The sequence below is a fragment of the Chinchilla lanigera genome, unplaced genomic scaffold (genome assembly GCF_000276665.1).
Source record: "Chinchilla lanigera isolate Chin_1 unplaced genomic scaffold, ChiLan1.0 scaffold00065, whole genome shotgun sequence".
In the NCBI taxonomy this organism is placed as follows: domain Eukaryota; kingdom Metazoa; phylum Chordata; class Mammalia; order Rodentia; family Chinchillidae; genus Chinchilla; species Chinchilla lanigera.
This window is the reverse complement of record NW_004955466.1, coordinates 2,854,878-2,880,193: the sequence shown is the minus strand read 5'-3', so window position 1 is coordinate 2,880,193 and position 25,316 is coordinate 2,854,878. Positions and strand designations below refer to the sequence as shown.

The window sequence follows — 25,316 nt, the reverse complement described above, 5'->3', positions numbered from 1 at the left end:
ACTAAGCCTGGCGATATAATAATTATCTTGACTCTTAATTCTTCCAAAATGAATTTTTAATATGGTTATAATCTGTATACAGTCTTTATAGTATGGTATATTAGCATCATGTAGTTATTCTTCAATGTTCCTTATATTTCATTACAGAAAAGAGCAAGCTAACATAATATACATGAACTGTAGTTATGTATTCTTAACAGTTACTGACATGGTCTTACACTGTTGTGAATAGTTGTTACAAAGATGTTTAGAAACATTAATTGGCAATACTTTAAAAAATGACTTTATTAAGTTCCAAGCATGTTATTAAGAAATAGATCAATGACAGAAATTATTTTTAAAACTCAGTTATCTTTATTAACAGTCTTTGAAAACCCTCCGGAATTCAGATTTGAAACCATATATTATCTTCATCGCACCCCCTTCCCAAGAAAGACTTCGGGCCTTGCTGGCCAAAGAGGGCAAGAATCCAAAGGTAAAGTTGTTACATTATTGTGTGGTTCCATTGCAGATACACATGATACAATGCAGACCTAATCAGTCACGATGTTTAGAAGGTACATCACCTTCCCTTTTCAGTCTGATTCTTCTTTCTGCACTGTCACTTGCCCCTGATGGCCGTATTTGCCACCACCAGTGGGGCTGTGGCAGCGCTCCAGGGCAGCAAGGTGCTCTTGTTACTGCAGACTTTTCCTGTTGTTAACTCCACGTGTATGTTAATCTCTGGGGTTCTGTAAGTCTTTAACCTTCACAGGCATCTGTGACACTTCGAAAGGGAGTATGTGGGCCACTGCCCACCACGAGGTTTTCAGCAGACTCACAGGGACTCCCCACCTTCTCTTCAGTAGTCCACAGTCATAGGTGCTAGCGCGGAGTCCTTTTCCATCCGAACTTTCTTGTTCTTTCTTCTCTTTTTGGGCTTCTCACATGATCTAGAACAGAAGAAAAGGTTTTTAAAATTATATCTGTTCTGGATGTGGTTAAAGTAGTTCATGTTTTAGTAAATATTAATAATTCAATGATAATATACTGATATTAATCAAAGTATTGACTTTAAATATGTAAAATGAAAATTCTATCAGATGCTTGGTATCTCAAAGCAATGTTCTTCCTTGGTCATTTGCTGTTTTGTGAATTACCTGTTTCAGAGAGAAACTCATCCTCCTCCTCCATCTCTTGACCCCCTTTCCCATTTGACAAGGCTCTTTCTCCCTGCTGCGTATTACCTGTCTTTAATCGGCCCTCTTTATAATGTGGGTCTCAAACCGTACAATATTGAAGCTTGTGTGTCTGATTTATTTCACCTAACATTATGGTTGCAAAGTGCATCTTTTTTCCTACAAATGACTCAAGTTTATCCCTATTTATGCAGAGTACTACTCCAGTGTGTGTAAATACCACATTTTCTTTATCCGTTCATCTGTTGGTGGGTTGTTTCCAAGATTTAGGTATTATAAACTGTGCTACTATAAACTCGAGTGTGTCTGTATCCCGTAATATGATGTCCTTAACTCTGGGGGAGATACCTAGAAGGGGCCTAGCTGGGTCAAATGGAATTTCTAGTTTTAGCGTTCTGAGGAATCTCCATGGTGACTTCCGTAGTGGTTGGTGCAGTCCCACCAACAGTGAAGAACAGCGCCCCCCGCCCCCCGCCTCGCCGGCACCTGTTCCCTGAGTTCTCGGTGGTGGCCGTTCTTGCTGGAGTAAGACGGACTTGTGTTTTTGAAATTTGCATTTATCTAGTGGCCAGTGATGTTGAGCATTTCTTTATGAATTTATTGGCCATTTGTGCTTCTGTAAAGTGTCTACTCATTTCGCATTGCCCGTTTTTCAGATGGGTCTTTTATTTTATTTTATGTCTTTTCAGTTCTTTACATATTCTGGATGTTAGTCCTCTGAGGAAAGGCCAGCAAAATATTATCCCAAAATTTGTTTATCCATTCTCCAGTTGAAAACACTTGACTTGTTTCCAGTTTTCAGCTAGCATGATCAAACATTCAGGTAGCCTTTTGGTGGACATGTTTTCATTTCTCTTGGATATACACATAAAAGTAGAACTGCTGCATTGCCTGAGATACGTATGTTTTCCCTATATAAAAACTGTTCAACTGTATTTTCCTGGGCTGGGGATTAGCTCAGCAGCACAGCACCTGCCTGGTAAGCAGGAGTTCATGAGTTCAATTCCCGGTACCAGGAAAAAAAAGGAAAGAAAATATATTTTATTTGCATTTTCCTAGTAACTAAAGATCATTTTCTCATATAATCATTTGAGCATATTCTTTTGTGAAATGCTTTAAGCCTTCTCATTTCTTAAGACTTGTTGGCTTTCTCTTAAAAATTCTTATAAGAATTTGTTGTTCTTTTGTTTTGTTTGGGATACTAGGGATTGAATCCAAGGCCTTTACTTTGAGCTATATCCTGAGCACCACTCCCTCTCTTTTTTTCTGTCTTGAGACAGGGTCTCTCCAAGTTGCCTAGGCCGGGCTCCAACTTGGTGCCATCCTGCCTACCTCCCAGAGTTCTGGGATTACAGACATGTGTCACCATACCCAACTGTGTACTTTATTGTAAGTCTCAAAAACCAGGCAATAAAAAGGAGTGAAGGCTGGGTGTGGTGGTGCATGCCTGTAATCCCAGCACTTAGAAGGCTGAGGCTGGAGGATCACTGGGAGTTCAAGGCCAGCCTGGGCTACAGAGTGAGTTCAAGGCCAGCCTAAACTACATAGTAAAACCCTGTTTCAGAAAGACCAAAAAAAAAAAAAAAAAAAAGGAACGAAGCAGCCAGGCATGGTGGTACATACCTATAATGCCAGCACTTGAGAGGCTGAGGCAGGAGGATCAAGAGTTTGAGCCACCATATACATGGCAAGACCCTGTTTTTAAAAAAAATGGAAAGAACTGGGGATATAGCCCAGTGATAGAGCATTTGCCTAGCATTTGTAATGCCCTGAATTCAATACCCAGGAGCAAAAGAGTTTTAAAAAGTAATTAAGTATTGATACATGCTTCAGCATGGGTGAGCCTTAAAAACATGCTAAGTGAAAGAAGCCAGGTACAGTAGACCACATGCTACATGGTTCCATTTATGTGGAATGTTCAGAGTAGGCAGTCTGTTGAGACCTAAAGGGTATCGGTGGTTGCGTAGGGCTAGGGATTAGAAGGTGACTGCTAATGGGTATGGATTTTGGGGGTTGGGGGTGAGGGAAGGATGATACAATGCTCTAATGTCCTAAAATCGATTGTGGTATCAATTGCAGAACTCTGTCACTGCACCACTGTGGGATCATCAGTTTTAAATGGGTACAGTGTTTGATACTTGAATTATGCCTCAAGAAGGCTGTTACTTCCCCACCCAGATCCCAGCAGACTTAGTTGTAGCAACTGAAATTCTTACTTAAAAATTGATAAAGAAATTATGTGGAATTATCAAAAACACTTTAGAAAAACTGAGGCGGGCCTTTATTTTTTGTCTGTTTTCTATTAAATTCACTTTTGCTTATTTTCATTCTTATGCTTACTGTGACTTTAATTTGTATTTCTAGTTCCTGAAGATGAAAGCTTAAATTTTAAACTTTTTCTTTTTTTTTTTTTTTTTGGTCTTTTTGAGACAGGGTCTCACTGTGCAGTTCAGGCTGGCCTTGAGCTCACTTTGTAGCCCAGGATGGCCTCAAACTCACAAGGATCCTCCTGTCTCAGCCTCCCGAGTGCTGGGATTACAGGCATGCGCCACCATGCCCAGCTAAACCTTTCTACTTTTTAAATATAGGCATTTGAAGTTACCAACTTACCTCTAAGCAGTTCTTCATTTGCATCCATAAGTTTTGATGTATATTCATTTTATTAGAAATAGTTTCTGTTTCCCTTGCCATTTTCTTCTTTAATCCATGGTTATTTAGAAGTATGGTATTTTATTTCTACCTACTTGGGGATGTTAAGAAATACCTTTGTGATTTGCAATTCCATTATGGTCACAAAATAGATGCTGACAGGTATCAATCTTTTAAAAATTGTGTTGAGCCTTATAATAGTCCATCTGTTCTGTTTTAGTGAACATCCCATGCATACCTGTAAGAATGTGTATTACACATTTGTTGGTTAGAGGGGGTATATCTGGTTGTTTCTTTTATTCCACTTACGCTTTCACATTTTTGAGACAAGATCTCACTGCCCATGCTGGCCTTGAACTATTAACGATCCTCCTGCTGGGATTATAGACATGTGCCACTCGCCCCACTTTTTTTTTTAATCTCAGCTATGTCATTCCACTAGTACATGTGATGCTGAAGGGAGCACTCCTTTGAAGTTTCTCGCATGACAGAAGTACTGAGTAAAAACAAACTTTAATTGTGTGAATTGTACTAAGAGTAGTAAGTGTTCCAGCTGTTCCGCAGGGCACGATTTGAGAACGGTTGGTCGGCTGTGAGAACTGATGGTCAGTTTTGACTGTAGACTATATTCAAAATGTTTGAGATAAAACATTGTTTCATCTTTGTCATGGCTTATAAGTTAAACACATTCAGATAAGAAGTACTAAACCATTATAGAAGCCATTTTGGCATTCAGTGAAATAATGCGTTAAATTTAATAAAGCTTAATCTCAAGCTTTGAGTGGAGACAGGCTCTAGCAGAAAGGTCACAGTGTGCAGTGGTGAGTTCAGGCCCGGCCGGGGAACAAAGGAGTGTGTGTGCTACATTCAGACGCACAGCATCCCAGAATGCAAAGTAGAGCACCACACAAGAAACCGCGTCGGGACCGGCAGCTGTGTTTATGATGTTTTCCTTCTGTTGCAGAATGGGAGATGATGTAAATGTTTGTAGCCCAGTACAGTACTGAGTGACTTTCTGAAACATTCACTCTTGTGTTGGGGCTGGGGATTTAGCTCAGCGGCACGCTTGCCTGGCAAGCGCAAGGTTGTCAGTTGGATTCCTGGTACCAGAAGAAAAAAACAAAGAAACATTCACTCTTGTGTTATCTTCAGTGCCAAGGGTGATTTGGGAGCAGACTCACATCCTTGGACTCATCTTCCTGATGAGCAGAGGGTTCTGGATCGGTTTGGTGCATAGCCTCGCTACCTGCTTGTCCATGCTCAACAGCACTTTCCCGCACACAGTATTTTAAAATAGTCTGCTCTGTACAGAGTTCGAAAGTGTCACGATACCTTTTGCATTTTAAAGATGTTCCTTATATATTGAGAACAGAGCAGTAAGTTAGAGTTTCAAGCTGCATATTGTCACTCCCCAATGTATATTAGGTTTTAGATCTTGAGCAAGATTTTCTTAGAAAAAGAGAAATCATTCTATCCATTCTTTCCTTTTCCTGTATGTAATGTTTACTCTGTCTGACTTGGCTAGAGACCTAAAGGGCGGCCCCCTTGACAAGAGCCCGGAGGGGCGGTGCTGTGAGTCCTTTCTCCAGCCAGAAAGGTTGACTGTCCAACAGATGTTTCTAGCAAAAGGTTGTGGCACCCTATGATGTTTGAAAAGAAATGTTTGTAGGAAAATCAAAGTAACAGTCTGCGCTTTATAGTCTTGGTGAGATAAGACAGAAGTATGGTAAATCTAAATAGTGCATAAAACAGGATATACTGACTCCTAAATAACGTACAATGTGAGTCCTAAAGGTGCCAGAACAAAAGAAACCACTGTGGCCCCATGGAGTGGTTTAAAAGGGGCTCTAAGCTGGGTGTGGTGGCACGCGCCTGTAATCCCAGCACTCGGGAGGCTGAGGCTGGAGGAGTGTTGCCAGTTCGAGGCCAGCCTGGGCTACAAAGTGAGCTCAAGGCCAGCCTGAACTGCATAGCGAGACCATGTCTCAAAAAGACAAAAGAAAAGGAGCTCTAGAAATTGAGTATTTTGAGAGAAAAAAGCAGTGCAAGTATAGTCCTTAGCATGAGCCATCTGACTGGTCCTGTGTTTTGCTAAGATAGGAATTCTCTCACAGTGTTTAATCTCTTTGCAGCCTGAAGAGCTGAGAGAAATCATCGAGAAGACTAGAGAGATGGAACAGAACAATGGCCACTACTTTGACACGGCGATTGTGAATTCAGATCTCGATAAAGCCTATCAGGAATTGCTTAGATTAATCAACAAACTTGACACCGAACCTCAGTGGGTGCCATCCACTTGGCTGAGGTGAAGGAGCGGTCGTGCTGCGGCAGGAGTGGACTTGTTTTGGCAAACTGTCAATAGGAAGGCGGCCCGATACTTCCGCAAGGTGGAGGATAAGGAGGTAGGCGGCAGGATAAGCTGCAGACCTGTTCTTAGATCTCTTGTCCCCTTTGGCGATGTGTGGGCATTCTTTATGTCCCGCACATGGCTTTAGGGACTCCTGCCTCCTTTGGGGATTTAAAATGGAAGCTTCCAACAGAGCAGTTCCATTTTATCCTGTTAAAACATTTTATTAATCAGCTAACTAAATCTTTCCTGCTTGGTCGTACATCTGTGAAAAAGTTGTATGTATATACACAGTACTCCATGGCTCACATAGTTATAAATATTGACATTATTTAACACTTAACTTAAATGACTTTATGGGAATATTTGGGGGGGGGACTGTGCTTCTGTGCACTGGGCAAAACAGTATTTGCTTAGGAGACTGGTTTCGCCATCAAAAGTACTTCCTGAAAAAAAAAATACGTTGCCACTTTGGTTAGGAGCTGCTTGTTAAGGCTTGAACTCACTTGTGTGTCTTCTAACTCAAAAAACAAACAGAAGTTCCATTAGAAGTCTCAGGGTTTTTTTAGCTCCAACTTTGTGGGTCAGACCATATACTCAGCAGACTGTAATGTAGTTAAAGGTATGCAAAATATTTTACAGATACAATTTTGTGAAATTGTTGCAAGTGATTTGATAGCCTTGCTTCCTTTCTCTGATCTGAATACAAGAGAATGTATAAAGTATCTGATTCTTCATGATGCAAATCGTTTTTTTGTACCTGGGAGGACATAGCACATTTGACAGTTTTTGCATTTTTACATATGACCGCAGTGTTTGTCTGTACCTGTGCTACATAAGTAACTGGAATTCTGATGATGACTATAGCTGCTGTACTGTACACTGATACTTAATAGAGCAACAAGTGGTCATGACACTTGTTCAACATTGGAATAAAATTACACATGCACGAGGGAATAGCATGACTGACTTTGAGAGCAGAAGGAAAGGAAGGCCTAAAAGTCACTTGAACATTTTAGGAAAAAAAATGGGAGGAAAAACTTTTTAAGCACATAGAAACAGGTTTTTCTCCTAACAAGATCTGCTTCATGACTAGAATGCAATAGCGTGTTAAACTGGTAGGCTTTTGTACTGTCTCTACAGCAGTAGCTTTAAAATTGTAACTGTATGGAAAGTTCATTTGTAGTCTTTTCAAGCCTTTAAGCACAGTGGGGTTTGTGATGGAACCACCTCACATGTGAATGCCTTTATTTTTATGACTTTAGCTACATTTCCTGTAACCAGAGCTAAACACCGGAGTAATATTGACTTGTCACTTAACAGAAGCAGTTGTTGTTAATGAGTAGTGTGTCTCAGTATCATGTATATAGTTGATTTTTTCTCTTGTACCGAAATTTATTGGAACAAATTTAAACAGTTCATGTGTTGCTTTTTCTGCTCAAATATGCATGGCCTCTTTATTTTAGTTGACCGGGGAGTGTGTCTTATTTGGAAATACTTTCAGGATAATGTTCCCTAGGAAGAAAGTAACACTCGTGGGTGGAGGAAAGGAATGCTGTGCCTACCCTCTCTCCCCTCAGGTCTGAAACACTCCAGCTTGTAGCAGAGAAATACAGACTGCACCCGTTCTCAGCTTTGCAAAGCAAGGAGTATACGTAGCACTTCGTCTTTCCGGTGTCCTGCAGTTTTCTCTCAGGAATGAAAGGTAGTCTGTGGCTGACAGTGGAGTTTCGTGAACTGCACAGCGTAACTGACAACTCAGTACTTACAGTCTGTTAGGTTCGCGCCGAGTGGCTGCTGTGCCACCCGCTAGCGTAGGGCCACCAGGAGGGCTGTGTCCCGTGAAGACTTAGGCACGTGGCTTCTATGCAAGGCACATGCCAGGATGCCACTTCCAGGAACTGACTGTAAGGTAATATGAAGCCCAGTAGTTCTCTCCTTCCTCGTTTAGTGGTTCAAGGACAGAAATGTTTGTGTCTCGGTTTGTAAATCCTACTGATACAAATGTGCTTCTGTTCAACACAGTCCCTAAAGAAAGTGAAAGCTTGGGTTGTGCTGACTTCCAAATATGGGGAAAGACCTGCTATACATCTGGCCTGGCAGCCTCTCTGGCCAGTTCTGCTTCCTGCCCCCCTGTGGTTCTGCTTGGAAACTGCAGTGTCGAGGAGGTCTTCACCACGTACTCCAACTCCTAATGAGATGTACTGGAAAAATCCAAATAAGGAAGTAGCTTCATTTCCTAAATTTTCCTGAGTCAGAACAAATGGAAGAGTATAGTATTTAGATGAATCCAGATTTGCTTTCTATGAAAATTAATGTCTGGATTTTTCCTTTTCTCACGGCCTAAGGAATAAGTATTGGTAAGGAATGATTTGAATGTAATTGTATGAATGCGTGTAGAAAATATAAACCAGGGATTTAGCCTTAATAAGGTAACCATTCTGTCGTCTCTTGTTAGTCCCCATTTGTACTCTTATCCTGTCCTGTATCTACACTTATTTTGAAATGTCATACCCTATACTGTATTGTAAAAATTAAAAAGCGGTATTTCAAATAAAGTCCACTGAGTACTTTTCTCTTGCTTTGTTTAGTCCACCGCCATTGAGAATCCCCACACATAAAATGACCACTCTGCCGAGTGTTTGCCAGAGACCACTGGAACCTTTGGCTGGAACAAAGTCCCTGTTAACCGGCTGAGGGAGGGAGTACCGTGTTGTCACAGAAGTGGCAGGCCCTGCTCCCTAAACGTCAAGCTGCTAGTGAAGAGCATGCGCCTGTGGGGAAGGAGGGCTGTAATACGGTACCCAAGCAGACTTCCCAGAGTGCAGCCGGGCTTGAGCGCGCTGGGGACAGGGCGTGCACCGCTGACCAATGTGTGCGTACTGTTCTGACGTTCCCAGAGGTTTCATCCATAGCTGGCCACGTTGCTAGGCCTCTGGCAAAGCAGAAACAGGAACTCTCCCTTTTTCCCTACGAAATCACAAATCGTGTACTTACAAGGCCAACCTAACCTGTCCCTATTCCTGATCTACCCCTTCGCCTGTGGAGCCCATTGCTCCGACTCCACACAGCAAATTCTCTGCTGTTTTCTCTTTCAAGACGGGCCTCACTGTGTCGTCCAGGCCACCCTCAAACTCGTGATCCACCTGACTCAGCCTCCCAAGAGTGTTACTACAGGAGTGTACCATCACACCCTGCTGATTTCTTTTTAACAAATGGCCATATCATAGAATCACCTGCAGTTTTATAGACAGTTTAACCCACGCCAATAAATACCAGAGCTTTAAGAAGCCACGGGAGAAATCTAGATTTCTTGAGTCAGTGCTTTGAAGTAAATGCTGGGCTGGGGATCTAGCTCGGCAGCACAGCACCTGCCTGGCAAGCGCAAGGTCATGAGTGATTCCCAGTACAAAAAAAAAAATACAGTGAATGCTTTATTTAGTATATGAAAAAAACTGCTAAGTAATTTAGCTCCCTCCTCCTACTTCAGATTTAACTTTGCCTCCTAGAAAAACGGTCCATAGTGCTTAAGGACCAATCCTCTGAGATCACACATTTCTGATGTGAGCTATGCTGTTTCAGCTTATTTGAGCCTTATGTCTCTGCAGCCAAGGTGTTGGGAAATATTTAACACTTCAGTATTTTTAAAGTACTGGCAAATTCAGTTACTGGTTTTCCAGTCACTGTTGAATTTACACTGAGATCTGACGTGTTCTGTGAGCAGCGACAGGTCACCCACAGATCACTTCCTCCAAGGCAGCCCCACAGCCCACTTTAAACCCCGTGGGTGTTTCACGTGGGAAGGAGGAAAGCTCAGCGTGTGAAGGCTGAGGGTGGACTACTTTCCACGCTGGGGTCATCACGCTCCAGCTTTTTAACGATTACTTAAGCTCCCAGTGCCTCAAATTTTTCCTCCAGAAGATGGGAAGAAAAATACGTACTTTTGTGGTTATTATGATGAGATTAAACACATCAAATAGTGCCTGGCACAAAACTAAGATCACTTTATAGCAAGTGTTATAGTACTTTAAAAAGCCTAGACTGTGCCATCAGTTGATTAAAACACAATAAGGCTAGTGTCCCATAACTAAGAGCCGTTCTGTGGCCAGTCAGGCCCCAAATACCAGAACTGGTTACAGGGAAGACTGAGTTCAAACAAAAACACCAGACATGGTGGCACATACCTGTAATCACAGTGCGTGGGAAGCTGAGGCAGGAGGATTGCCACCAGTTTGAGGCCAGCCTGAGCTACACAGTGAGTTCAAGGCCAGCCTGAACTATATCGTAAGACCCTGTCTCTTAAAAAAAAAAAAAAACCAGAAAACTGTGTAATGGTGAAACAGCACTGAAAACCTCAGTCACTGCCTGATCCAGCCACCCAAATGCTTCGTCTTCATCTGTGAAAGACAGCAGGTTGTTACTGCTTACAGAAAAAACTACCTCATTAAATTAGTGTTTTTCTTAGATTAGGAGAGAAGCACCATGAAGCCCTCTTAACTCAATGCAATCATGTATTAGTACCTAACGTGCCATGATTGTCTGAAAAGTAAAGCTTTTAGTAAACCTTGATAAACAGATGGAATTTTAAAAAGGCCACGTTCCTGTAAGCCTGCGGAGCAATCGGGATGGCAGCACGGTCCCCGATCTAAGTGCAGGAACATGACTGCTACCCTTAGCACGTGAGTAAGAAAAAGAACAACTTACTTTTCAATCATTTTACTCTGTGTAACATAGTCACATTTACATTGGCAGAAATGCTCCCAAGACAAGACAGCTCTGTCATGCAAGGGGAAGAAAGTGCAGGTTTTCACAAAGCTTAACAAGTACCGTGGCGACGCAGGCGGCCGGGGCACCTCAGACCCGCGCAGAGGTCTGCAAGTGGGAACGTGTCCTCACAGCAGCTGGCCCGAGACCACTGCCACTTCCTAGAGGGTATTTCTTAAAATGCTTGGTAAACGGGTCACATGAAACACAGATGTAAACGGCACGGTGACGCGGCGGAGGGAAGCCTGCGAGTCGGAGCAACTTCCGCAGATCTCACTCGTGTGCTGGGTTAGGGTTCTGCAACCGCCATCCCATCAGTAGACATCCAGGTAAATTTCAGAATTGCCAGAATTCTTAGGCCAAAATATAAATAGCCACACGTACCAAACCCACACACTGAATTTAAACAGAGCCACGTGGGGGACTTCCAAAAGCGGCGCAGACTATTCAAACAGAAGGTCTTCGTCCTTCTCCTCAGCCAGAAGGTTCGCAGGCTCCATCACTTCACCAGCTGCTCTCCGCTGCTCCAAGTCCTTCTCACATTTTTCCTTGAGAATCTTTTTCTTCTCCTGTATTTTCTTTAACCTGTAATATTAAGGGAAAATTTCTAAATGCTATTTCAGTACTAAGTAGATTTGATTTCTCCTAGTTTTATAACAAGGACGGCAATAAATGTGTACAACTACATGTAAAAATTGACACTCCCATTTTAATTTCAGTAATTTATAACATTTACAATGTTTTAGAAAAACATCTGAACCAGGCATGATGGTACAGCCCTATAAAATCCCAGCACTCAGAGGCTGAGGCAGGAGGATCGCGGAAGATTCAAGGCAGCCTGAACTGTGCAGTTCAAGAACAGTCTCAACTACACTGTAAGAACCTGTTCTAAAAAAGCCAAATTAAAAGAAGATACAGACCCCCTCCCAGCCTAAATAAATTTGAGCTGGGCATGGTGGCACACACCTATAATCCCAACACTCAGGAGGCTGAAGCAGGAAGACAGCCTTGAGTTCGAGGCCACCCTGGGCTAGTAAGTTCAAGTCCAGCCTAAACTGCACAGTGAGATCCTATCTCAAAAAAACCCCAATATGTAAATAAATAATCCACTCCCTAATGAAGCAGAGTTTGAGCATTCGTTTATTAAAGTTTTGGGTCACCACAACTCTGAACATCACTGAAAGAAACGAACCTTTGATAATTAAGAGTTCACATCCTACCCATGCTCTCTCTACAAGGTCGCAGATAAGCATGTGTTCCCTGCATACTCCTGTTTTCATTTACTGCAACCTGCTCCGAACCAGGCGCAGGGACCTCTGTGCACAGGGATTTATCCTTACAACTCACTCACGGACACACCTCGTTCCTCTCCAGATGCCGTGCTCGCGCTCCAGCGACACGACCTGCACCACTGGATAATGCCCAAGTACTTTCCACCACCTCCTGAACACACTCAGCATGCGACACCATTTGCTGAGTAGTCCCAGCTTTGCTGTAGGGGAAAGCAAGCTAAACCTGAGCTGTCTCCACGGCCTGTGGCCACACAGCGGTCCTGTGATCCACACGGGATCTATTCCGAGCCCTGCGGGCGATGTCTGACACAAACCCTGCGGAGGGGTTTTTCCTGGACAGCCCTTTGCATCTGCAAGTTTTACATCTGTAGGTTAAACCAACTGCGGATTAAAAATACATACCATAATAAGGTTCATGAATTAGGTTCAGTGACAGATTAACAAGTTTCTTATTAAGTCAAGAACTTCCATCTTTTCAGAGGAAACCCTTCATGGCTTCGTTCTGGCACGTCACCACAGGGTGACAGTAACAAGTGCTAGGGCACGGCGAGGGCCAGCGGTGGCGTGAGCACGGAGCCAGCGAGCCAGTGGCCGGCGGGGGGCACGCCCTAACGGACAGCCGCACAGAACGATGGGCCGCCCCACGAGCAGGGCCGGCGCCGCTCAGAGCAGCACGCAATTGAGAACTCAGTGTGAAAGCAGAAACTGCAGGTAGGAGGGCGCTACAGCATTATTTTCTTCTTATTTGTCAGAATAAAACACAAACTCTGGTAATTCCAATGCACATAAGCCAACGAGTCCCTCAGCAAATCGAGCCTTCGGAATATGGAGAACAAAAAGGTCGCCAGCTGCCAATTCCAACAAACCTGTAGAATTCTTCTCGCTCTCTCTCATCCAGCTCTGTGATGATGTAAGCAAGGGTCCGTTCAATCCGAGGTATAATAACTAGAGTTTGAAAAAACAGACACGTGAGTAGTCAGAGCGCCGTTTCAAATTAACAGTGCTCATTTGTGTACTAGTTACTCACCTTTTCTAATTATAAAGCTAACGTACACTTAACACAAACAAGTTGGAAGACAAAAACAAACTGAAGTATAATCCAACTACCCACAAGTAAGTCTTGTAAATATTTTCGTATATGTCCTTTTTTTTTGGTGCCGGGAATGGAACTCAGGACCTTGCACTTCCCTGGCAGGCGCTGTGCCGCTGAGCTGTATCCCCGGTCCCTGGTATATATCCCTCTAGTGTCTTTTCTACACGCAGATAACACACTGGACCACAGAAGATCCAATGCTGAATATACTAAAAAAGATAAATAAATAACACTGCACCACAGGGTAACAGCAATCCATTAAAAAAAATAGGACAGAGAGAATCTTTTAGGTTTTATGGGAGTCACTGGGTTCTACTTTACATGGAATTTGCCTGTTCTGCTTCTAGAATGTGAACTCCCTCGAAGGTGAGAACTGCCAGCCTTACCCACTTTGCTGTGCTTATGGTTCCACGTGCGAGGCCTGGCACTAGCAAGCAGTCAAAGAAGTTTCTGGGCTGGGAATACAGCGCAGTGTTAAAGCGCCTGCCTGCCATGAGCAAGGCCCAAGGTTTGATTCCCTAGCACCAAAAAATAAATACAAATGTTTCTGAATTTTAAAAAACGAGACAACTTCGAATAATCTTAACAGAGCCTCAATCAAAGGAATTCCCTTCAAATTTTGCTCCTTTCTTAACCTTAGAATTGAATAACTATTTCTTTAATGGAAACAGTTTCATGAGTAAAAAGTACGTTTAACGCTATCCAGTAATGTTTTTAAAATAATGAAGTAAAAGAGATGGAAAATAAATGCATCAAGCAGAAAACTGTATTTTGCCAGGCGTGGTGGCTCGTGCGTGTAACCCCAGCACTTGGGAGGCTGGGGCAGGAGGATCCCTGCGAGTCTGAGGCCAGCCTTAACTACACAGGGAAGCTCTGTCTCAAAAACCAATATATAAATAAATAAGAAAATTTTATTTTTACAAGTCAAGAAGAACAGCCTAAAGGAAAGGATTTAAAGTTAAAACACAGTGATACCTCAGCTTCAAACTTGATTCATTCCATGATTCTGGAAAAGATGGCCGGATGTGGAGTTCACACACAAAAACAAAAACAAAATTTTGCCAAACGTTTGTTTGCAAACCAAAACGTTCACAAACAAAAGTGTGTGTGAGCTGAGGTACCACTGTATGCAACGTATTTAACAAGACAGACTGTTCAACCACTGTAAGGAACTAAAACACATTAAATCCTTGGAGAAGTGGTTTCCAACCTTTCTAATTGTTACTAGTGACCGGAAATGAAAGCGAGGACCCACAGCTTTTAACTGGCCCTTTCCTGTCATTCCCGCAAATCCGAGGCCCAGACCTGACTTCCTCCTGCGCTCGGCGCGACCCGCACAGCGCGCCCTGGCGGGCGTGTGCGGAGTGAGGAGCGCCGCCCCGCAGCTGACTCACCGTGCTCGATGGCGTTTACACGCCTGTTGGTTATCTTAATAGCTTCGTCCAGAGTAACAAAGGAAGTCTAAAGGGAGACAAATGAGCAGAATAAGCACAGTCCTCCCAGTCGCGCCCGTTCCTTGGCCCCGCTCAGACAGCACCTGTCGAGAACACGCGGGAACCTTTTCGCCTTTCATGTTTAAGAAAAGCAAAGCTCGTGTGAGACCGCACACGGCTCACACACCTTCCAGGCGGTCAGCGTTTGTGTACTCCCGACTCACCTGGGTGAAGACGTGGAAATGACCCGATGGCCTAGCTACGTAATTAACTGCTCACAAAGGGGAAAAGCGCGTTCCTGCACAGCCTTCTGTTCCCACGGACCTCTAGCTTTGGCTGTTGCCGTTCCCAGCCAAGGGTGAAACTGCCCCTGCACATACGTTTTGCTAGTAATAAAGAGCAGCGCTAAGAGCGCGGGAGCCGCTGGCTCACAAATGCCCACCGGAGGCCCGTCCCGCACGGCCGCAGCACAGCGGCGCCCGCCGGCGTGCTCCCCGCGGAGCCTCCCTGGCTCCGCCCCGCTGCCCTCACCTGCAGCGACGCCAGCTCCACCAGCAGCTCCACGGCCTTGGCATAATTCCGCTTCAGCTTAGCCAACTGTTCCCCACCTCTGGCTAAACCAGTCAGCTCATAACCTGAAAGAACCAGTCGGACAACATTTGTAATTAATAAATAATCTTCTCACAGAAGATTCCCAAAAGGAAGATAAGCAGAAAAGTACCGAACGGAGACAAATGCGCTAACGCCTGCCCAACGCCCCTGGAGCCAGGAGCGCCCACCCCACGCCCGGGCGCGGCAGCAGGGTGCTGCTGAACAGCGTCCGCAGTCCCCAGCCGTGCGCGTGCCGCCCGCGGGACGCGGGACCCGCGTATGCGAGGCCGGCGCCTCTGCCGAGCTGCGCGCCCAGCCCTGGAGACGCTCAGCCAGCCTCCGCGGCACCGGCTTGCTGGCCGAGCTGATGCCCGGACGCCCTCTGGACATGACACCGGCCTGCGCTCGTGGAACAAGGAAACTGTTGACGCGTGACCCTGAACGATAATATTACAGGAGCCAAGGCGCCCCAAGGGCCAGAACAAAGAATGTGATTGTGTCTACGGAAAGCAATGACTTGGCCAAACTCGCTAAATGTGTTACCGCCACACAACGCTGCCAAATTAGGAACGGAATGGGTGAGACAATCACAAACCATTGGGGTATGCCTATAAAAATCTAGAAGGGCGTTCAGACTGCATCACAGCATAAGGCATCCTATTATACTTTTAAAAAGATACCAACTGGAAATTATGAAAAAACGTATTGTGGGTTTTGCTTATGCAGAAAGATGTAAATGTATAGTCCGTGAATCCATAATAGAAGAAAACACCTACCTCTTAAATGGCAAGTGACTATACAGGGATCTATTTGTAAGTTAAAGCATTTTAAGATACGCACAGTTCTATGAACGCCTGTCAAAGGTTCTTTCTGATTAACTGATCAACTGCTGTGACCTTAGCAGGTGAGGAAGTATCCAACGCTGGAGCCTCTGACGGCCCACAAGTCTGACGGCGCCACTTTCCAGGCGAGTTTCACTTAAAGAGGAAACAGACGAACACGAACATAGGGTTCCACACTTACTGTCGGTCCCTTCGTGGTAATGTTCGAACACCGGCAGAGTCACACCTGTTGAACACAGAAGCGGACGTGTTCACCAACACAACGCGGCCGGAGGGACGGCTGCCACGCACTGTCCCCTGTGGGACTCGTTTTCTTTTTCTCAAAGTCAAGAAATTATGTCTGGATGTGTAACTGGCTGTAGTCAATGAACTTCAAAAAGTGCTCAAGCCTTCATTTCTATTCAAAACTCAGATCATCCTGAGTAATAAGGACCCGGTTGTTAATGGTTTTAACAAACAAAGCCAATCTAGTTCTAATAGAAGAGAGAAACTGGGACATCAAGGTATTGTTGCATAAATGGCTGACTTTAAAATGTCACCTATTCTCCTCCGGGGGTTCCCAGGGGTTGAGAAGTTACCTGCTACGTTATCTTTCTTTGCCCGAATCTTCACTTGGGCCTTATTTACGTTCTGGATAACGGTGGTGCTGCAGAAGAAGACAGAACTTTTGTTTAGCTGTCGCTTTCGGACTCAGCCCATGGGGACCCTGGGCAGTTTCCACATTAAAGGAGCCAAGAGGGAGATGTGGCAGTGAGGTGTGCTGATAACGTCCTTTCCCAGAAAAGAAGACCGGCTGCCGTCTGAGGAGGTCTCACAGGGCAGAGATGAACAACGTCCAATCCGCCATGAGAGAACAAGAACGAACGACAAAGCGCGGAACCTGTTTCCAGTCCGTGCGTGGAAGGTCTAAGTTCAGAGTTCTCATTCTGCTAGTGTAATCTGGAGAGAACTTTCCTTCTAGGTTTGCTATTTAGTTGATTAAACCGGTATTCAAATTCCGTTATCTTACTTCTGGCTTCAACTCTTAAAAATACAGGGACTTCCCCATAAGCACCCTGAAACCTTCCCCCAGAAACTCGTAAACCACTTACACGCTGCCGTTTCCTCCCTCAGCCGGCCCACTCCGTGCACACCGTGAGCCCAGCAGTACGGGCAAAAACTGAAGCCCACCACTTCGGGGGCCCACAGCCCTCAGGCTCAAAGGCCTGCAGCCAGGGAGCACCAAGGAGGCTCATGTCACTGGGAAAGAATATCCAAATCAAAGATCCGCAAACAGCCACGAAGGGCAGTGCTCGGCTTCAGTCCTCGCTATTCAGGAGGCAGAGGCAGAAGGATCCCAAGTTTGACGCCAACTCAGACGACTTAGTGAGACCCTGTCTCCATATAATTTTAAAAAGGGCTGGCAGTGCGGCTCAGGGGCCGCGCGCTAGCCCAGCACCTGCAAGCCCCAGAGTCACTGCCCAGTACCACTAACGGTAAATTTAAACCCTGAAAGCAGCTTTTACTTCTGTCCTTAACTAGCCATGGACTCCAACGACCGCGCTTGCCAGCCCAGCGCCTCCGGGTCACGGCAGAGTCACTAACACATGACCGGCACCGCCTGCGCACGGCTGCGCACGCGTTGTAAAGCACACGCTGCTACCGCTAAAGCCACAGAAATCTTGCCTTTTGAATAACGGGTTCTACGCTGCCGACATGAATCCGGATTCGAGCTCTAGAACGGGACAAAAAAGCATGCCCGTTTTCCAGGATGCACGGTTCCCGTGGATGGGACACAAGCTGACTCGGAACCCTGGAATTTCTCTCCACTCCGTTTTTCTGGGTTTCCTGTTCTTCTCCCTCCCTTGGTCTCCCACTCCTGGGAAGGCAGTGAACTAGGGCCACGAAGGAGCCTCTGGTATATGAAATTTTTGTTTTCTGAAAATAAATAATCAATTAATTAATGGATTCTTGTCCCCAAAATTTACCCTAATAATTCAATAAAGAACAAAAAAAGATATGCAGTAAGATGTTTAATCTATCTTGTCTAATATTCAAAAAAACTGAGAACTCACACCAAAGACCCCGAGGTAGGAGAAAAGATACCACGGCGCCCCTTGAGGAGGATGCAACACCCACAGGAGAACAAGGACAAATGTTTAAGGTCAAACAGGGGACAGAGTGAGCGAGGGCTCTGCCGGCCGGGGCGGGACGGCAGGGGCAGGGGTGGGGTGCTCACCGTTACCATGTCATCCACCTGTAATACTTACACTCTTACACTTTTAAAAAATGTTAACGTAATTACGAGCCTGAAAGCGCTGCACTCCCGAAAAGCACCAGCGGGATGTTTTTACCTGAAGTCGCCTGCTGTGAACTTGGCCTCAGCCAGGGAGAAGGCGGCCTCCCGCATCACCTCGCCCATCAGCATCTTGGTCTGGAAAAGCCCGGGGCACAGCAGGGTCAGCACGCAGCGTCCAGCCACAGCCCTCGCACTGCCGGGCTTCCACAACCGCCAGCACTGAGGGAGGGCGTTACACACCGGCACACGCTGATTTCACGGACGATAAGGCGAAATCCCCAGCTGTGCACAGCTTTGGCTATGGTCACTAGCAACGCTCCGAAACCATGAGTTTAGTAAGGAAAACGTGAGAAGGACATAGCTCAGGGGCAGAGTGCTTGCCTGGCATGCGCAAGCACTGGGTTCAATACCCAGTACAAAATAAAACATTAAAATAAATGCGTTAGTAAGCAGCAAATCGATTCTTTACCAATGGAGCTACTTATTCCTGAATGGGTACATGTGGATCTGCTCAAATTACCCTCTGAACCTCAATGAAGTTAAGAGTTAAAATCCTAATGGCATAATAATGCTAAAATACAGCTAGAAAGTGTAATGCTTGAGAATACCCAACCTTCTTTTGTAAAAAGGAGAAAAACTGGGTCTGGTGGGGAGGAGTTGGCTTACGAAGTACTAAAAATCCACAGCCACAAAAAGGCAAGACACTTGGTTTCGGACAGACAAGAAACGGGATGGAAAGTTCAGAAAGAAGTCCAGAGCCGGGCATGGTGGCGCATACCCATAATCACAGCATTCTGGAGGCTGAGGCACCAGGATCATTTCATTCAAGGCCAGCCTGAACTACACAGTGAGACCTTGTCTCAAAAAACGAAAAACCAAACAAACAAAAAAATCAACCAAAAAAGCAGCCCAGGTGTTTATGAGTATTTAGTACAATAAAGAGACCAGCCTACCCATTTACAGAATGATAAAGCTAAATCCCTACCTTACACCATTTCCTCCACACAAAAGAAAAAGATCCAGACATACTAAAGAAAAAGACTTAAGAAAAAAACATCTGTAAGCCCAGGGTAGGGTTCCAGTCACTCAGAAGACTAGGCAAAAGCATTACCTCTGCTCTGGAACTTGAACCAGCCTGGGCAACACAGTGTCTGTAAATAATTCCCAGCACTCAGGAGGCTGAGGCAGGAGGATTGTGAGTTCAAGCCCATTCTGGATTACACAAGCTCAAGGCCAGGCTGGAGGACAGCTCTTCTCCAGGCACTAGAAAGAGAGTGCTGAGAAGACACCGTTCCTGCTCTCTGGAACTCACATTTTCCAGCGGGGGAACAATTGAGAAGATGGCAGCAGCCGCACATGCTACGAGAAAGATAAAGTAAGAGGTGTGACAGGAGGAGATACGGGGCCACTCCAAACTGGAGGGCCCGCAACGGCCAGAGGAGCCGGTCGCAGCTGGTTCTGGGTAAGGAGCACTTTGGGCAGAAGCAAGGGCCAATGGGAAGGAAGCTGCCGGGAGCTCAGAGGAGCAGCCGCCGGGCTGGGCGCATCTGGCTCAGGGCTCTGCAGGCCGCCTCAGTGGGATTTTTGTAACAAAACTACCCGAAACTTAAGTCTTTATGGGTATGTGCGCTAGCATCTGTCCACTGTTATGCTTTTATAATACTATTGTTACTTTCGAAACAAAAGTCAATTAAAATCACAGAAACAATTAGGGGGTGGCTGTAGCCCCGTGGTAGAACACAGACTTCGCACATGCAAAGCTCAGGGTTCAATCCCAGGGCCGAGAAAAGAAAACAAGCCAAGCCACACCGGCTTTTCCTTGGGATAGTCATAAAATAAATACCGCACCTACCTCTATGATCTTCTTTAGGATCTGTCGAAAGCGAAGCGTTAAGGCATCAGACTTTTTCTTCAGGAGGTTCCGGCCTGTCTGGGCGCCTTTCAAGCGAGCCTTCATGATGGTCTGCGCCCTGGGGAAGCAATGTCAGACGCGCTCACTGCCGGCGCTCGGACACGGCAGCGCCTCTGTCCTCGGTGCTACAGCTGTTCCTTGGCCTTTCAAACGGGGGTGAGGAAGTGTGGGACTTGCAGCGGGCAAGTGGAACCGGCTTCTGAGTATTACGGATTCCTACCTCACTGTGCCATCAGGGAGTTCATTTACTTACACCCATTCTGGAGTCAACACCTGGAATAAGTACTCATTAAATAATAAACACTACCGGAGCCCTATGTTAATGCACATAGTTTAAATTCTTAATTGATTTGTAAATAAAAATGGTATCTAATGTTTTAGATCCATTAGAAATACAGTATTAAGTATAAAAATAATCTACCCTCTAATATATACCAAAATTAGGGGCACCTGGGGTTTAGCTCAGCAGGAGCGAGCTTGTCTAGCATGCACAAGGCTCTGGGTTCAATGCCCAAGCAGCAAACAAAAATCTGAAACGTAATTACCTTCAGGACCAGCAACTCCACTTGAGGAATTGTCCGTATAGACTTATCCCACGTGTACACAAAAACATGTACAAGAGGAACACGCCAGCCTTATTTGCAAGAGCAAAAGGGTAAAAACAACTAAAAAATAAATCATGGTTCACCGCATAATGGAATGATATCCAAACAAGGTCCAGATGTGCTTCCTGTATTACACTGTCTTATTTACCTAAAGTAAGGAATTGCGGTGCTTATACAGACAAAGTTCTACAAAGGAGTCACAGAAACAGGGCTGAGTGAAAAAATGGAGTTTTTAACTACTATATTCTTTTGTACTTTTTGCATTTTATTGTATCTCCTATAACCAGTGTGGCATTTAATTATCTTGGTGGTGATCAATACCCAATACCAATCACAGAATCAATTTGTGAACGATTCTAGGTAATAGCATATACAGGACTCCAAAGTGACAAGCTAAACTTGTACTTAAGTTTTATCTTATTTCCATCTTTCCCTTGTCAGAAGCCCCATTCCAGGTGGGCACGGTGGTGCACACTGTAATCTCAGCACTCAGGAGGCAGAGGCAGGAGGGTTGCAGTGAGTTCCAGGCCAGCCTGGGCTACGTAGTGAGTTCAAGGCCAGCCTGAATTGCAGAACAAGAGCTTGCCTCCCTTAAAATAAATAAATAAATAAATAAATATTTTAAAAAAATCAAACCCTAAAAAAGAAGCCCCACTTCAAAGGTTTTCTGTTTGCTTTATTTCTTGCAGTGCTGGGGACTGAAGGGGCCTAGTGCATGCTGGGTAAATGCCCTCTCAGCTTCGTGCCCCAGTCCTGCCCTCCCAGAAGGCCAATCAAGCAATAGCAGAAGTCACTATTTCTGTTCTCACTGCCACCTGCCAGATAAAATTTAATAACTTTTAAAAAAAGTATTCTACTAATAAAATTCAAGAATAAAGTATATACAAGCTAGGCATTTACAGTGACTTTAGATATAATTTCACATGATGGTATTACAATCAACTGTAAAATAGCACATATTAATAAACCTTTCCACCGAAGTCTTAATTACATATACAGTACTGAAATCTTTTACCATAGTGTTAACTGAGCCAGTTCCACAGATGAAAGACTTGGCCCTGAACTTAAACATTAGGAAAATAGTAACAATGCCCATAGAGCTGGGGCAGGAGGATTGAAAGCTCTGTGGGAAGGCCCTGAGCTCACTCCCCAGTACTACTTAAAAAAAGCAAAATTAGAAAACTGAGACCCAGAAAACTGGAAGAACTTTCTCACAGTCATTCAGGGAAGAAAAGCCAGGGTAGGCATTTGAACCAGATTTCTCACTCCAACCTGCCCAAAATGCCAACTACGGCTCAAAGCTGAGTCCACCGTCACCGAGCTTGTGTGAAGACGCCCGCCCTGCGGGCCTCCGCTGCAGTGCAGCCAGGGGAGGCTGTTTCTGCCCGGCCTGAGCAGGAGCCACTCAGCCCAACTGTGTACACGTAACACACGACAGTGTTGACACGACAGAGCTGAAGGTGGGCTCAGAGCTGGGTCCAATTTAGGTAAAATCCTACTACTGCAGATTTCAGCAAGTGTAGTGTATATAGGTTAACAGGTTGATAAAACTGAATTTACTTTTAATTTCCTCTTACACAGCACCTCTGTGAAATGTGCACATTTTTTTTTGAGACAGGGTCTCACTATGTGGTTCAGGCCTTACTCATTATGCAACCCAGGCTGGCCTCGAACTCGAGGCGATCCTCCTGCCTCAGCCTCCCGAGTGCTGGGATTACAGGTGTGTACCACCATGCCCTGGCTTTAGGACTTTTAAAACCTGTCATTTTACTTGTTTCAGAGCTGCTTTTCTCTACCAAAAAAGGTTTGACCTTCAGCTAGGACAGTGACTGCTTCCAGTTGAATCAAAGACATCTGACTCCATGACAAAGAACCTGCTGTTGGGCCTTGGGACAAACACTTATTTCCAGCACGTGGTTTTCCTCTCGGTCAGCAAGAGAACTCTCAAATAGCAGTTTTCGCCTTTGCAAACCTGTCATTTCTTGTCTAAGCCCAAAGAAGTCCATTTTCACCTCTTAGTCTCAAAAGTTTCCAGACAGACACAAAAACATGTTAACATTCTGACTACTGTCACGGATAACCACCGCCAGACATTAGCTAAAACGATGGAAAGAGATTTTCTTTGGTAACAACTGACAGGAGGGCAAATAGCTGAGCTCCATTCGGATTTTACAGTGGTTTGGGTGTTTCAAAGACAGAATGACGGAGTGGGCATCAAGTAGAGTCAGAGGCAGGAAAACTTACAAAGGGGCGCTTAGTGGGAATACAACTAAGCTCACTGGTAGTTGTGGAAATCAGGTCCCCGTCCCAGAGGACTCTCAGACCCTTGGTGGCTCACACCTGTTATCCCAGCACTTGGAAGGCTGAGGCAGGACGATCTCTGAGAGTTCAAGGCCAGCCTGGTCTACGAAGTTAGTTTAAGGCCAGCCTGAACTGCAGAACAAAAACCCTGTCTCAAAAATGACAAAAACAAACAAAAAAGTGACTTTACACCTTGCACTCACTATGTAACCCAGGCTGGCCTCGAACTCACTGCAATCCCCCTGCATCAGCCTCCCCAGGGCTGGGATTACAGGTGTATGCCACCACGTCCAGCAGTCTCACAAATTGTTAAGCACATTTGAGAAAACTTCAAAATTTTCTTTACAAACTGGCCAGTATGGTGCTGTCATTTCTCCTGACAAAGACTTCAGACCACAAGAGAAAGGCGGCCCGCAAGCAAGCAGATTCCAAGACATGGGTTCACTCAAGAAACATTCTTTGTGGATCTTCTAGGAATTAATAATCAAGATGCTCTCACCCTGGAGGGGCCTGGAGCCTGGTGGGAGGGGAAGATTATGCAGTAAATAAATATCTGTGATATGATCAGCGATAACAGAGGTCTTGTGGTCACAGTGCAAAAGGAGTGCTTCAGGAACGCACAGATCTCTCCCAACAGCAGGTGACAGTCGACGGGATCTTGGAAAACAAGGGAATCCAAGGGGAGCCCACGTTAGGCTAACCCAGTTCAACCGCACTTTGACGCAGGGACCTGCTACCTACTTCCCATCGCAGCAAACTTCCGCTCTCAGAGCAGTTAACAAACTGTATTGACTTTTCCCTCCCATCACTAAGCCGTGGGTCCGGGAAGGACCCGATTACCGAGTAAGGACAGCGGACCCCACAGACGCCGGCGAGCCGGGCGCCTTCTCCTGCGGGCTGGGGCGGCTCTGCGCAGTCTGGGGCGCGCTGCAGGCACCTGTGAGCGAGCGAAAGGCAGCCAGGCCTTGAACGCATGAGAAGTCCCTCGGGAGAGTTCGGCATCAGCCCAGGAAACTAGCAGCCTCGCTCGTGGTCCCGGGTGTGGCGGACTCGCGCTCCGGGCAGGCATTCCTGAAACGACGAGCGCCACTCGGCCTGCTCTTTTACTTACATTCGCGAGGGGAAGATTTCAATCCGGTCTTTGCCCGACATTCTGACGATGACCGTGCGGTTCGGGCAATCCTGGCTACAACAGCTCCAACACCGGCCGCCACAGCGCCCTCCTCGACCGAAGTCAGCTGATGGTGTCACTTGACCGTGCGTTGCTAAGAAGCCGCAGGGACACCCATTTTTCACTTCCGCTTCCGGTTGTCACGGAGGAGCGAGAGGGCAGGAAGAAGGCGATGCCCGGATGTTGAGGCGCGCGCACCGCGGAATTCCGGTTTGCCGCCCCCCCCCCCCCCCCGCAGCCTTGCCCCTCCTCTCCGCCCTCCCACCGGTTTGCGGCTGCGCAAATCACTGTGCACGCCGGGCGACTGGAGAAAGAAGTAGGTTCCTTCTCTTCCTCCATTTTAATCTTTCGCAGCGCCATCTTCTGGTTGACTAAAAGTTTGAAAGAACTTATTCTTGAGGAATAAGGAATCAGAGTCCTGCCTCTTACCCATGCCTTCAAGGTTACTTGGCAAAATATAAGGATAGCGAGAAAATGTCTTTTTCGTGTCTTCCTCGAGTCATCCTAATTCTTGGAGGACCCAGACTCTATGATCGGCGATGAGGAGAGGCCCCCTTCATCTGCGCCTGCGCAATGGCAGGCGCTTCCGCCTGCGCCCTGGGGTTGAGCGAAGCGCACGCTGAGAAGGCTCGGCGGCTGGTGCGGGTGGAGTAAGTCTGGTCGCTCGGCTCTCCGATCACGGCGCGGGACCCCAGTGCGAGGCTCGCCCCCGAACCTCAGGTGGTTGATCCTGAAGCTCGGATTTCCCCGGAACTGGCTTGAGCTTGTGTCCGGTGACAGGAGGGTCCGCGCGAGGGTAGGCCCGGGCGGGTCCCCCTCGCTGCGCCGCGCCGCGCGGGATGTCCGCGGACCCGGCTGGC

General features: G+C 45.9%; 3 protein-coding genes across 7 annotated transcripts in view; 2 read left to right on the top strand and 1 right to left on the bottom strand.

The window, feature by feature from the left end:
• The window catches only part of Mpp5 (membrane protein, palmitoylated 5 (MAGUK p55 subfamily member 5)), a gene marked incomplete in the record, with an annotated part of 65,852 nt that extends 57,103 nt beyond the window's left edge, over positions 1-8,749 (top strand). The window contains 2 exon segments of the mRNA XM_013522001.1: positions 365-475; positions 5,960-8,749. Of these exon segments, the coding sequence (XP_013377455.1) occupies positions 365-475; positions 5,960-6,136 (288 nt within the window).
• A 2,125-nt stretch (positions 8,750-10,874) lies between these two features.
• Atp6v1d (ATPase, H+ transporting, lysosomal 34kDa, V1 subunit D) lies at positions 10,875-24,597 on the bottom strand. Of its 2 annotated transcripts, none has more exons than XM_005399088.2 (9): positions 24,397-24,597; positions 20,320-20,437; positions 18,523-18,602; positions 16,768-16,835; positions 16,371-16,415; positions 15,288-15,391; positions 14,718-14,784; positions 13,097-13,175; positions 10,875-11,523 (listed from the first exon to the last, which is right to left on the bottom strand). In XM_005399088.2, exons 1-9 carry the CDS (start codon positions 24,435-24,437, stop codon positions 11,382-11,384), a joined length of 744 nt encoding a protein of 247 aa, XP_005399145.1. In that variant the 5' UTR covers positions 24,438-24,597; the 3' UTR covers positions 10,875-11,381. The 2 variants fall into 2 exon arrangements, with proteins under 2 accessions (XP_005399145.1, XP_005399146.1); XM_005399089.2 differs by lacking the exon at positions 24,397-24,597 and adding an exon at positions 23,785-24,013.
• Positions 24,598-24,750: 153 nt separating this feature from the next.
• Eif2s1 (eukaryotic translation initiation factor 2, subunit 1 alpha, 35kDa) overlaps positions 24,751-25,316 on the top strand; it is a 16,659-nt gene continuing 16,093 nt past the window's right edge. The window contains exon 1 of one of the 4 annotated variants that reach the window (XM_005399086.2): positions 24,751-24,772. The gene's annotated coding sequence lies outside the window, so the exon portion shown is untranslated. The other 3 variants (XM_013521972.1, XM_005399085.2, XM_005399087.2) reach the window with 3 other exon arrangements.